This window comes from Leptidea sinapis, chromosome 22 (assembly GCF_905404315.1).
Source record: "Leptidea sinapis chromosome 22, ilLepSina1.1, whole genome shotgun sequence".
Taxonomy (NCBI): Eukaryota; Metazoa; Arthropoda; class Insecta; order Lepidoptera; family Pieridae; genus Leptidea; species Leptidea sinapis.
Genome location: NC_066286.1, coordinates 6,890,605 through 6,905,687, shown reverse-complemented (window position 1 = coordinate 6,905,687; position 15,083 = coordinate 6,890,605). Strand labels below are relative to the sequence as shown.

At 37.2% G+C, this 15,083-nt stretch overlaps 2 protein-coding genes across 3 annotated transcripts in view; both read left to right on the top strand.

The window, feature by feature from the left end:
• LOC126970838 (protein cereblon) overlaps positions 1-15,083 on the top strand; it is a 272,220-nt gene that overhangs the window by 14,003 nt on the left and 243,134 nt on the right. The window lies entirely within an intron of this gene.
• LOC126970792 (lutropin-choriogonadotropic hormone receptor) overlaps positions 1-15,083 on the top strand; it is a 197,520-nt gene that overhangs the window by 37,777 nt on the left and 144,660 nt on the right. For both annotated transcript variants that reach the window (XM_050816891.1, XM_050816890.1), the window contains exon 2: positions 13,989-14,060. In XM_050816891.1, the coding sequence (XP_050672848.1) occupies positions 13,989-14,060 (72 nt within the window). The remainder of the gene's footprint in view (positions 1-13,988; positions 14,061-15,083) is intronic.

Here is a 15,083-nt window from a genome sequence, read left to right as displayed (position 1 = left end):
ATTGCTGACAATAGACATCAGCCGTAATAGTCTGGCCAGATTTGAGAAAACTGCAATGAACAATACCGGCACTAGTCCACCAAACGCTTACAAGTAACTTTTTTGGGGTTCATTTTCGCTTGGGGCAGGATTTGGCTGGCTGGCCAGGATCCAACCATTGCGCTGATCGCTTCCGATTATCGTAAATAATCCATTTTTCCATTTTTCATCACAGGTAATGATTCGGTTTAAAATACCTTCATTATTGTGCCGGTTCAGTAATGTAACGCAGCAGTCGACGCGCGTTTGCCGGTTTGCTTCAGTCAATTCGTGAGGTACCCACCTTTCAAGCTTTTTAATCTTCCCAATTTGCTTCAAGTGAATTAAAACAGTTTTATCACTAACACCGCAGCCTGCAGCTAACACGGACGTGGTTTGCGATGGATCCGCTTCCACAATAGCCTTCAATACTTCATTATCAACTTGAGTCTCAGGCCGTCCATGGGGCTTGTTCTGCAGGTCGAAATTTCCAGAACGAAAACGTTGGAACCAAAAACGAACTGTGTTTTCTTTTGCAACATGACCGCTACACACATCATTCACCCTTTGAGTCGCTTCCGCAGCACTAGTGCGACGGCGGAACTCGTACTCGTAAATAATGCGATACTTTAAGTTTTCCATTTTGTAAAATGAGTGACGCAAACAGAAAAAAACAGAAGAAAAAAACAAATGAATGACGGTCATCGAAGCACAAATACATGAGTAAATAGATGTACAAATTTGAATTTGGAATTCCTTACCAAAGAGGAGAACATCGTGATTAAAGTGGCCAGTACGAAATACGCCAATTTCATATGTAAGGACCTAATATTAGATAAAAGACAATAGCGATGTAGTCTGAGAGAAGATGTCCTGAGAAGTTTTGAGAAAGGAATGCTGAAATGGTTTAGACACGTGGAGCGAATGAGGTATGAAAGTATGACGAATCAAATATATAAGGCAAATGTGTGTGGGCAAGTCTGTCGAGGAAGACCTCAACAAAATGTGCGTGTTCGAACGAGAACTTTTAAAACTGCTCGCCAATTTAGACGAAGTGCTTAAATTTCGCACGAACGATTTAAGGTATTATTTATTTATTTATTTATTTATTGTCCAATTAGCACGATAGTGCCACTTACACTAATTAGACGAAACACTAAAAATTACAAACAAAAAAGGAATATTAAAGAATAATTGAATTAATTATACAATTTTAATGCTCTCCGCGTACCTTAGTATTTCAGAAACTAGGGAAGTCCACCCATCATTGAATGGATCCCATTGAGCATTCTTTTCCAAGAGCGCGTTGAAAGATGCCAATGAACACGGTATAGGTGCCATGGCTCGGGCAATGGTGCGATGAAGCGGGAAAGTTAATTTTTAGAACTCGGTCAGTTGCTGATTTAACTGACATTGACATAGAACCAGGGAATAAGATAGGTGGCAGATCCTGTGATCTGCGATATTATTCTATAGATCTTGGTATAAAAACACCCATGCTTTGTTGTATCATAGAGGCAATTGCAACGACAACGGCGCTGGAATCATCCAAAATGAGAATGTAAAAAAGGAATGCATCCTACTCCAACCTACACATTCTAGCTGAGGGATGTGTGCATGCACGTCGCGTCGTCGATTGCCGGCTCTACCTTAAAAGAAAAATATGCGAACAAATTGCCTAGAAGGCAACAGCAGAGTATATCATCCCTGACGTACACATATACCACGGTATGAGGCAAAAAACTACGCTCAATTTTTTAGTCGAGATAAATACTTCACTGTAAATACCGAGTTGCTTTGGGTCTCCATAAAAAATTACGAGGTATAGTGGTGCCAAGCCGCCACTTCATGCCGCTTTTTGCCAGATGAATGGTATCATTCCGACCGAGTCTGGTTGGATCGTCCTGTCGTCGTAAGACAGCAGCGTGACTGTCCCACATCAACAAAGGGGTAAGGGAACGCAAGAATCCCCAACCGGCAAATTAGCTTGTCATATACGCAAAAATAATTTCGCTACAGACAACACCGCTACAATAAACATTATTTGCGTCACAAATCATCCCTAAGCCCCCATTAACAGATTAAATAGCTATCATGTCCGAAACAAGTGTCTTTGACCTTAAAATTTATTCTACCCGAAAAACTCCGTTATAACTCCCATCCATCATGGCTTGTCATCACGACACCCTCACTCCCTCCCCGCATCCGTCGTCAGCGAGCCTCCCCCTTATTGTCCTCTATACGAATATAAAATAATTTATCATGCTTTTTGTTAATACTGATAGGTCGATGCGTTTTTATGTGAGCATCGGGCGTATGGACGGATTTTAACAGTGAAAAAAAAACATCCAATCGCATGTGTAGTCGGCCAATTGGACTGTAACTAAGACAATCGTATTGGGTAAATAAATTAAATTACTATGATATATAAAGGTACATAGGTAAATTTCTCTTGAGATACATACATAAAAATTACCCATTAAGATTCAGTTTTTGAAGTGAGCCCCAACTAAAGAGCAAATTCAGTGTGTATTACGGGTTACTATATCTATGTGTTGTTTCTATTATGAGAAAAAATTATGACACGTGCAAGATATTCACTTGATGGGTAATGACATTCACTTGATGGGTGCCCTTTGTACCAAAACAGTCTACTAATAGACAAGTCACAGATTTTCTGAGAAATACCAATATGTTTCACAAGAAAAATATACCTGAGTTATTTTCGCGGATCTATAGGCGCAATTTGTAAGTAAAATCGACCAATTTGCCATCAGGGAAAGCGGTTTGATACTTTTTGTGTCGGCATGTATCTACCCTCTATACTCAAGCCATCTTTAGTTTTTTTTTAGTTTAAGATTAATTAGAAATTTTAATATTCACTGAGATGTTTCACTTCTGCTGCGACTGACATTTTTTTTAATTTGGTGGTTATCGCACATAGGTTTATAGATCTTTTGTGCCTCCTACTTGTGCCCAATTGGCCCAATTGTATGTCATTTGACTTCCTTTCCTACAGAGCTGTGGAAACCGAGAGTAATTCATAAAATTTTTCCTTCCCCAACTAAAAGCAAATCGTTCAGGTCTATTACTTAAGGATTTTAATTTGCAGTATTTGGGGATTGAAATGGGGATGCATGATATATTATTCGGTGGCCTCACGGCAGAATCTGCATAAACTGCATAAACTGCATTTACTATGATCTAGTTGGAATATGTTCAGATAAAACATGTGAGGGTTCAAAGATTTCTCCTGCCCACTTTTTCATAGCTTAGAACGCCTGCATTGCTATCACCTAGCTGCTGTGGGGATAGGAATAGATGGGAATTAATGATGGGAATGGGGTTCTCGTTTCCTAACCCAACTTACCCATCGAAACCTTATAACGAAGTTCGACTCATAGAAAGAGCATTAAATGAAAAAAAAAAGCCTTTTATGCATTGATACCTGATGCAGTTCAAAACCAAAATTTAACCCAAAGCAAAATGGCGAAATTGTAAGCAGAGGTTTAGTAAGTATTGCATAACATGTAGATGAACATTATTTTTTGTAATTCGGTTGAGTTCTCGTGACAGGCTTCGTCATGCTCGCTTTAGTGTCACTGCTTGTGTCGACGACGTGGGACGGGTCGCTCGTTTCCCTAAGATATAGCCGAGGGAAGCGATGGCTAGTCCATGCGACATGAACAGGCGCTACCAGTGGTGGCAGGATAATCCTGTTACCAGAAACTCTGCTTCATGTTCTATTATATTTTTTAATAACAGCTAATAAATGCTCGCAAAATATTCCTTTCTTTATTTACTACTGCACTCTATAACTCTTGTTTTCTATTAATTTATACATTTTTTTTTTACTTGTGTACGGCATTGATTATTTGACGTTCGAGTATTTTTGTTGCATCACTTTACATATATTGTAATTGAAATTATTTGTAAAAACAATGAACGTGTAAATGTTGATTTAAAAGAGTGGCAATGAGTTTCTTGCCACTTCTTTTCATTAAAGCTCAACCTTTTCCAATTTGGTGAATGTAAAAAGAAAAGAAAACTTTTGACAGTCATAAGAGTCATTTCTTGGACCTCCATGAATATTTTCTACAGATTTTGATTTAAAAACCATTTAGTAAAAACTCTTATGCCTGAAGTAGAAATTTGATGAGAAGAGAATTTGAGAGAAGATTACAAGGGCACCTTAAATTACATCTCTTACGATATTTTGCGAAGAAAACTACGTATTTCCAAACACAGAACGCGACTTAACTTTTGTTACTTCAAAAACTAATATCCAAACTAGCGATCGTATACAAGTAAGTTTAATAACATTAGATTATCTTGTTGGCTGATTTGCTGATATTTCCATTGATTAGGAACAACCGAGGGCAGACAGTCATGGGGGTATCCAGATTGCTATCTAATTACGTGTCACACATACTACGAGCCTCATACCCAGCTTACATACGAACAGCAAAATAATATCTTTTAGAATTATTGTCGGTTTCACTGTTTTGTTCTACACGCTAAGCCCAGAAAGAGCTAAATGGTTTCTAATGCAAGTTCTACGAAGCTGTGGAATGAGCTTCCTTGTGCGGTGTTTCCGGGACGATACGACATGTGTACCTTCAAAAAAAGCGCGTACACCTTCCTTAAAGGCCGGCGACGCTCTTGTAATTCCTCCGGTGTTGCAAGAGTATGTGGGTGGTGGTGATCACTTAACACCAGGTGACCCGTACGCTCATTTGTCCTCTTATTCCATAAAAAATAGTTCCACTGATGTATCGTGCATTAATTTTAATCGGTTAAGAAATAAATATTATTGCAATTGGAACTAGCTGATGCCCGCGACTTCGTCCTCGTAGATAAAAGGTTTTTAAAAATAATATGCGAGTTTGGAAATAGATTATCAGCTCATGTCATATTCCAATTCCGTTTCCCGTTTTCACTCCCGTTTCCATTAAATTAAATGAATCTTACTTAGGAAGATTGCTTTGGCAAACTAAACCTACTATAATTGGTATAGTATGGTATAGGAACCATGATTTTTTCCCGGATAAAATGTAGCCTATGTCATTTCCCAAGCTAGACCTCGCGGTGTTTTGGCTTCGCAATCACGTATGATCATAAAGTTGAAATAGCCGAACTATAATTAGTTAGAAGTATAAATATTTCACCCATAATTACAACGACTGTTTTACGAATTTTCGATCAGGTCACGTTTCCTGACGCGAGTTTACTTTTTATATAAATCCCAAGAAAAGTGCTCTACGCCGCTAATTATTATTAATAGTTTAAGAAGTTTTCACTTCAAAAACTATTAATAATAATTATGTATCTTTACCGGAAGTACTTTATGTAACGGAAGACGCAGTATTGGTAGTCCCCCCAACAGATTGATCGACGATCTGTTCAAGATCGTCGGAATACGTTGGATGAGGGCAGCGCAGGACTGATCGTCGTGGAAATCTTTGGGGGAGGCCTTTGTCCAGCAGTGGACGTCTTCCGGCTGATGATGATGATGTATCTCTAATTTTATCAACATAAAACAGAGTTTCTGGTGACAGGATCATCCAACCACCATAAATAGCGCCCAATACGAGCTTGACACATAGACCAGTAATTGTCTCCCTCAAGCATAATTCAACAACTCGGCAAAAAATTGTTAAAACGTAGTGGATTGTGGCTATCTCCGTTTTTTACAAGATTATTGCCGTCATCTGTCAATCTATCAATGACTGCACGTTTCATACAATCGAGTGAATCGCTTTTTTCCCAGAGAGTTTCGTTAGGCTGGGTTGTTACTCAAAGGGAGCTCAATTCAACCGTAAAAACAGGTTTAGCTGATTCTGAAATTAACGCGCTATTACAAAAATTCTAACAATTATTTTGTTAACCTTGCTTACATAACTACAACGAGCATAAAATGTTTTTGAAGTGATAACTTCTTATGGGAGGGTTAAGATAAACCGCTCCGTTACGTAACACGAAAAATTCCTTCAGGAAAAATCAATTAAAACAAATTTTAACCGTTATAATTTAATGTATTTGTTTATTTATTACTACTACTGTCATAAGTAAAGGTAATAAATAAAAGTTTTCAGAAATATTCTGGCATAATTTCGACATTCATTATTTTTTTTTGGTTTCTTTGTCCAATATTATGACAGGCAAAGCGTTCAATCCCATACAGCCATATTCGTTAATATTCAATTATTAATTGTCAAAGCCGTCTTTGCTTGTATTTAGATGATGATACCAACGCATGATACAATATACCATATGCCAATTTTTACTTATATAGGATTAAATAATAAAACTAATAATGTACATAGACAAAATTTTAATGTGTACTAAGAATTGTAACTAAGAATAAAATATATTTTATATCAATATAATATGATTTATTAATAAATAAACCTTACTTATATGTTATATACATATAAAAATGAATTGCTGTTCGTTAGTCTCGCTAAAACTCGAGAACGACTGGACCGATTTGGTTAATTTTGGTTTTGAATTATTCGTGGAAGTCCAGAGAAGGTTTAAATGTCGAATAAATATGAAAATACTCGGAATTAAATAAAAACAATAAATTTGATTTTCCTTTGATGTGGCCCCCGTCGTTCAGAAATAAAAGTTTAAAATGAATAACTAATTAGTTTTTTTTATGTCTTCCTAACTTTTTCAGGAGGTAAAAAGTACTTAAACTTCCTTAAAACACGGGTAATAACACTTAAAAAAAGGATTACTTTTGTTTGTTTTTAAGTTTATTTTATACAAAAGTTTAGGTTTTTTATTTATCGATTGAGGCAGTACGAAGTCTGCCGGGTCAGTTAGTTATTATATAAATATACATAAAATTTAAGTAATTCTCAAGTTAAACAATTTCAATATTAAATAGTTTAACTTGGATTAGTTTAAGCTACCACTTCTGTTGGGTGTCCCGAGACAAACACGTTTTTTTTAAATAAATATTGAATGTATAGTCCAGAAACGCTTATTATGTATATTGATATACATGTGTATAAGATGAGACGATCAGACAAAGACAATTAGTAAATCGCGCTATTCTTGTGTAAGACAGAAGCTCAATGAATCTCGGGCGTAGGCCGCAGATAAAGTAGGAGGGCCAACGACCTTGCCGCAGGCTCGTGATCCTCCTAGCCTCCGAGCCGGGAAATTAATCCTCGTTACCCTTCCCCGTGATAAATTATATTGTAATATCATCTTAGCACTTAATAAAGTTTAAAAGTGTTAAGAATATTTTGCATAACTAACACCAGATATTTTTCTATCAAAATATTTTAAAGAGGTTAGAGTATTACTTTAAAAAAATACGAGCAAGCTTACGTACCGTATATACCGTATGGCAAACGGAAACTGACACGATTCATACAAATTAATAAATTTCATTTCACGGTTAAGCTCAAACTGTTCTGCATAAAATCCCGGTCGAGCAACAGATTAAACGCTGTAAATGGACCTGGATAGGCCACTCACTTTAAAAGTGGGAGGCTCCTTTGCACAGGAAGCCGGCTAGATTATGGGTACCACAACGGTGCCTTTTTCAGCCGTGAAGCAGTAATGTGTAAACATTACAGTGTTTCGGTCCGAAGGACGCCGTAGCTACTGAAATTACTGTGCAAATGAGACAACATCTTATGTCTCAAGGGGACGAGCCCAATTATTGTAATGCCGATTTTTTGGTTCTTCAAGAATCCTGAGCGGCATTGCATTGTAATGGGTAGGGCGTATCAATTACTATCAGCTGAACATCCTGCTCATCTCATACCTTATTTTCATTAAAAAAACTCACTCCGAAAGAATTCTAACCATATATGGAATCAAGCCCTAGACTGAAACCCTCAATTAAATCCTTTAATCAAAACGGCCGACTGTCATTGACGGAGCGAAAAACATCGACAACACCTGAAGTCAATCAAGAGAGATGCTCAGGACAAATTGGAATTAGAATCCAGTGCCCATGCTAGGGGAACTAAAGTCAAGCATGTCATAGTATGAAATTGACGTTATGTACTAAATATTCAAACATTTTAACTAAGGTAAAATTTAAATAACTTGTTAACCTCCTCATTTCTGCTACCTTAAGGGAAGGCCCCTTTGCGATAGTACTCTGGAGACTTATTAGCATTTTATATTGTTTCTTGAGAAGAAAATATTTTATCAATTGAAAAATTGTCCACATTGCGGATGGTTGGTCCAAAATGGTAGGACTACGGAGCATCAGTAGCCGCCATGTTATTACGTCATCAGGTCGTATTAACATATAAAAGTCCACTGTCAACTAATGTACGTCTATAGGTTCAGGTTCAGTTGCTTTTGTTCTTTCATTGTTATATCAGCGCGTTTGTGTTCTTGACCAACCGATTCATCGTTCATTTATTTATTTAATTTTTCTTTATTTGACAAACCAACAATATTCACGTACAATTATAAAAATAAACGATAAAAATATCAATGCCAGTTGCATGTACAAAAGATTTAGAGACATAGAGATTATTTTAAGCTATGTAACAAAAATTGCCGATTTGATTTCTAAAGTCTATCCGTGCAACTTCCCGCAATGCGGGAGAGAGCTTTTTTTTTAGATGAAAAAAAGATGACTTTTTAAGCTTTTGAGCTTTTCGAGCTGTCTGATGAATATAATAAAACAATATTTTTGAAATTTCAAATTGCAATAACTTTTGAATGGATGAACCGATTTTAACGCGGTTGGCATTCGACGCATTTGTTTAGCTTAAAGGATGTTTAAGTTTGAATTGATCGAACTTGGAATTTCGGAGTAATTTGGGAGTTTTCTTTCGTTCACGATATCTCTCGAACCAAATAATAGATTTTGACCGGATGGTTTTTCAAGCTAAAGACGTTGCAAAGTTTTCAAACCATTCAATCAAAAAAAACACATTTAAAAAAAATCGTAGATTTTTTGGTATTTCTCAAAATCTACCGGTCCGAATCAGTCGAAATTATATTCAAAATCTAAGTTTGGCCAGGCCTGTCTCACTCCCCGTATAGGCATCGAAATCGTAAGTACGTGTGGTGGCCTCTACAGAGTAAGCCAGCCGTCGGGACTCACGAGCAAGCAGTGACGCACATGGTAACCATATTCCAAAATAAAAAAATAAAAAAAAAATATCCAAAATCTATTAGAATTTCTCGTTGACTGCGTAATTAGCTTTCATTACATTACGTACCAACAATAATCAGTTAACGGATAAAACGGATCACACGAAGCTGCAATACTAATAATAAACGGAAGAACATTAAAGTGACCCTCTCTCTTGTAATGTCCGCAAACAAATCACATCATAAACATCTCGAGAGCACTCAATACCGGACACACCGACACGACACATTACCGTTTCTCAATATAATACTCCTCTCATTGAAGCCATTTACACATGCGTTTTGGCAAATTGCCAATTCCGGCATGAATGCATTTTTATTGCCACCCCACCCCTGCGAGATTTAGTGGCAGTTTGTGGATTGAATGAGTTTTGGCGGTAAAATTTAATTGTATAATATGTTTGCAGCGTTAAATGTTTTCCTTTTTTAATTAACATTTTTGGCGTTATTTAGTTTTCAAATGGTTTTCGAATTGGTCACATGATCATTTCACTTAACCTCGGAGATATTATATACAGAAGATAGAGAACATAACTTATTCGAATTCGATATTAGGTCGAATTCTAATTTGTGTCAAAAACAACGATATTCTTGAGTAGTTTGTATTGAGTACCCGCAAATAATCTGACTTTTTCGATGAAATGGGATGGGACGTAAAAGGGAATCGCATTTATTTCATACTAACTGCTGTCCGTGACGCTGTCTGCGTGGACGCTATGAACAGGAAAAAAATTATCAGTGATATTACAAAAAGTTAAACATGTGTTGAAAACTTGTTTTAAAAAAAGTTAGACACTGTTTAACAAAACATGTATCTAAGGCATGTTATAATTATTTTTTGATTCTAATAACACCGTATATCTCCACAATTTGTTATTTTTAAAGTGTTAATCCTCACTTCTGGGATTAATAATACAAATTAAATTTGTTACCAAAATTTAAGAGCGCTCGGACGTAACCCGAGAGGTCGCGGTTTCGAGTGCCACATTGTTCATTGGTTCATCATAATTTTCGCTCATTTTGGCTACTTTAATTTGTATACTATGTCTGCATGATAATATTGTTATATTGTGTTGACCGTGAAGTATTGTTAGTATTCATGCAAAATTTGAAATAAATCTACTCAATACTTTTTGTGTTTTACCCGGACATAGATACAGACAAAAATTCAGTTAACTTCTTATTTGGATTCGGTATTTTTTGTAACTGAATGCCTTTCTGTAACTGAACCAAAACCCAAAGTGGCCAGTCAAGCGAAACTCTCTCAGAAAAAAGCGATTGTATGAAACGTGCAGTTGCATTGATAGATTGACAGATGACGGCTATCGGATAACCTTTGAGTTTGCGTTTTCTACTGATAATGGATACCTAGATCTATATACAGCTAGATACCTAGAGCTATATACAGCTAGTTACCTAGAGCTCTATACCTGGAGCTATACCTGACCTACAAAATAGAGATTAACTCTTTACCTCAATTTTTTCGACGTTTTCACAGCTATCACAGTTTATCTAGACGTATAAATGATCGGAGAGTTATTATTTTATTTTTTAGTGTTTTTGTAATTAAGCGGCTGATGTACACAGATAAGTCTAACTATTTAAGCGACGTATAAAGATTGACGCTAAACAACAGAAAGACACGGATTTGTAATAGAACTTATTTAAAACAAGTGTTCAACACGTGTTGAACCTTTTTGTAATTACACCGTATGTGTTTGTGACTGTATTTTTATTCTATGTACCACGTTAAAAAAATGTAAAAAAATACAGAATCAGCGATACAATTCGATCAATGAACTCAACGATTGTATCTAATAAATCATTCCGATAAATCATTTATACGTTTAATTGACAGTACCGTTTATTAGACCGACAAAAAGCTATAAACACTTAGCACCCACACAAATTGTGCCACGTTTAGCAGATCTTTTTATATTTCTCGGTATATATCCATCATTAGAATGTAATTTATTGAGGTACGAAATTAGTTCGGAAATCATGTTAGTAGGTAAATCGTAGCACTTAGGTTCATTTTTTATATTTTGTGTGAAATATAAAAGTACTTAGTAGCTTTTATCTGCGACTACGTCCGTGTGGAATACTTATTTTGGGAATCCTTTTTTAATTTATTTAGGATACTTTTCATATAATACGCATACAAACTTTTCTTTTTTCGCTGCTGGCGGTGTTCTATGATAAAGCGGATATCAAAAATGTTTATAAATTACTTCTTATCAAGTGCCTAAAATACAAAGTTCATGGTTTTATCTCAAAAAATGAAGAATTCCCATGCAGACTTTCATCCCTTATTTAAACCCGCTCATTCCCTTTTTTGAGTAAATATGGTAGCTTAGGTCAAGTCTATTTTTGTACCAAATATAACTATAGTATAATGTACCAAAGAATTTGGAGTAAGGTTGGCAAGCGTGACGTTGTTTGGATATTATACGAATTCTCATTTTTAAATGCTTTCTTCATAAAAAAAATTGAGTCTTATTCTTGGTTACACTTAACATAACAAACATGTTAATACACTAGCCTTCAAAAGTAAGTATCACACTTTTAAAATTGGGATAACGTTTTAAGTTCACAAGATATACTTTCGAAATAAAAAGGACTTCAAAGAGAATTTGATTTTGTACATAAAAACTTTATAGTCGGTAACCTTCCTCTAAGAATTGGCTGAAAAAAAACTTCAATAACAAAACCATTCCTTTTTCAAAGTGGACGTTTCCGAATCACAATTTTACCATTCACATTTTTCTTTGTGTTTTAAATTTTTTTCAAGATCGATGGGTCTTGTTTTAAAAATTTATGCTAAAAAGCACATAACATTTATTTATCATGCCTCTTTCAGTTGAAGAATGTGCTAATATCATGGCTTTTCTGGAACTAGACGATAAATTTTCACCTTCGCACGACACGCCACAAGTTACGATATCATCCCCACCATCTGGATGTGTGGCGGTCCTCCACAGTGCGGTTTTCAAGGAGCTTTCTTCCTCGTACCATGAAGCTGTGGAATGAGCTTCTTTGTGCGGTGTTTCCGGGACGATACGACATGGGTACCTTCAAGAAAAGCGCGTACACCTTTCTTAAAGGCCGGCAACGCTCTTGTGATTCCTCAGGTGTTGCAGGAGAGTGTGGGCGGCGGTAATCACTTAACACCAGGTGACCCGTACGCTCGTTTGTCCTCCTAGTCCATAAAAAAAAAAATAAAAAAAAAACTAGGCATCAGTATGCGTCGCACTGCAAGAATGGTGGGTGTGACGGTACGAACGGTCCAGAAGGTAAAGCGAAGGCACGAAGAGACTGGACACCATCTGAGGAGACCTTTTAATGGCAGACCCAGGTGTACCAGTGCCCGAGAAGATCGTTATATTATTTCCACTGTGCTAAGAAATCGTCACCAAAATGCAGGTGAAGTCCAGCAACAGCGACTTCAGTCCCGGAGGGACTACATTAGTGACAGTACAGTGAGAAGAAGACTATCTGAAGCAAATTTGAAACCCCGAAGACGAGCGAGTAGCCCAAAACTCGAGAGACAGCATCGAGTAGCGAGACTGCGATACGCCCGTGAAAACATGCAGTGGGATGAAGAAGAATGGTCAAGAATTTTGTTTGCAGATGAGTCTCGATTCTCCCTTTACACTTCTGATGGAAGGCGAAGTGTTTACAGGCGACCTGGTGAGCGATACCTTCAAGCCTGCATCTCAGAAAGAGTCCAATACGGTGGAGGCAGTGTACATGTATGGGCTGGCAAATCTTCAGATGGTCGCACAGAGCTAGTAGCCATAGAAAATGGCACCTTCACTGGGCAAAGATATGCTCAAGAGATTCTCAATGAGTATGCAGGGCCGTATTTAGCAAATATCACCCATATTTGCTAAATATGGATCGATGCTGATGCATGATAATGCCGGGCCACACAAGGCTCATATCGTACAAGAATATATTCAGGAGGTCGGTATCAGCGTGATGACTTGGCCATCAAGAAGTCCTGATCTCGACTCGATTGAACACGCCTGGGGTGAGCTTGGGAGGCTAGTCAGAAATCGCAGACCACCACCTACTACTCTCAGGTCACTAAAGCAGGCCCTGGTAGAAGAATGGGAGAATATTCCCCAACATCAGCTCCGAAACCTAGTGTTCAGTATGCCAACCTGAACACAGAACTCGAGGAGGCAATACCAGTTATTAAAAATTAAATAACATGTAATACATTTTAGTTGAATTTTTTTACACTAAACTAATAATGTCTATTTTCATTGTTTTATCTTTTTGAAGTTAAAAAAGTTACTAATGTATAATTTTAGTTTCTAAGAATTAAAGCCTATAAATTTTGCAACAAAACGTTTTTAATCTTAAATCTCTACCTTCTAGCTACCTACCTATAGATAAGAAAAAAAATTAATTTGAAAAGTGTGATACTTACTTTTGCAGGCCAGTGTATTAGCATAGTAATCGAAAGAAAAAATAAAACAGTCACAACAACAATTATTCGATAAATTATAATATAATCGAATAAAAAGCCTTGGTCGTGTGGGGTTCGAACCTGCTCTCTCTCTCTCGGGAACCAGAACTTAAATATGTCGCATTAGACGGCGCGGCCAAACTGACTTGAAGGCAGTAGTTGAAATTAATGATACTACTATGCAATGCATTACAATTGGCTGCTGTTCTTCGGCGCCGAATGTAATGCGACATGTGATGTGATAATAGTTTCACTTTAAAATAGCATTTAGATCGCAAGTATAATTACAAGTAATATTTTTGTTGATGTTAATGGTAGTGAATATGTTGATGACGATGATTGTTTGTTCCAGAGACGTATCCAACAACAACATCAGCGCGTTACCAGCAGACGCGCTGCTACCAGCCACCGGACTCCGAGATTTGTAAGTCCTTGAGATTTTTAAGTTTGTTTAAAATGAATGCGTACAAGCGTTCCCTACTGCGCCAATTGGAACGCTACTTGACAATACATTGTCAATATGCGTATCACTCCGGCCAGGTATAAAATTGAATGAACCACATCAATGTAGATGTGGCGTTCAGGTAGATGATCTCGGGCTTATAGCCCGTGGGCTATCCTGCCTAAAATCGGCAGGCCGTATCAGTCGTCACGCCAGCTAAGTTAATATACCAGCTATTTTAGAGCCAAATAACGTAATTCCCGCCGCGATGGTAAGCGTCCTGATGAAATGACCCTGGTGGCTTGGACACGGGGAAGGGCGCTGGTGTGGAACGCGACTTGCTTGGACACTCTGGCTCCTTCTTATGTCCAATTTACTTCAGTTGGGGCTGGGCTTCGGCAGTCGGCTGCCGAAGACGGCAAGCGTGGCAAATATGTCAATCTTAGTGAGTCTTACATCTTTGTGAATAACACATGGTCATATAAGATGCTAGACTGTACGGAATATTTTGTTTCTGCGCCAGACTCGCACTTGGCCGGTTTTATATCGGCTCGTAAAATCTGTTTACGCATATTATTCTGTATTTATAACCATGAATGATCTGTGGTTATCATAGGACAACGCAAGAGGTTGTAAATATGTTATAAAAGTTGGCGTGGATGCTTTATAGCTTGGAGTTAGAAAGGGGTTCGAACGACATCATGAATTTGTAACAGTTAAGCATAAAAGATATCATATTTTTTATGGAATAACAAGGCAAATGAGTGTGGTAAGTGATCACTGTCCAAGCTTGTTTGTGGTCAAATTGATATTTTAGTTTCTAAGGTTGTCTTTCGGCGTAATTTAGCGACGCTTTCGTACCAAAAATTGTAACTCGTTACTAGTGCAAATGGTTTCACAAAGTGGTTGTTTGTGCAAAATGTTTCTTGCGTAACAGTTTTTGCATTATGACGTGATTGATATCCGAAATTCGATGCTGTTATTATGATGATGCCCTCATCGTTG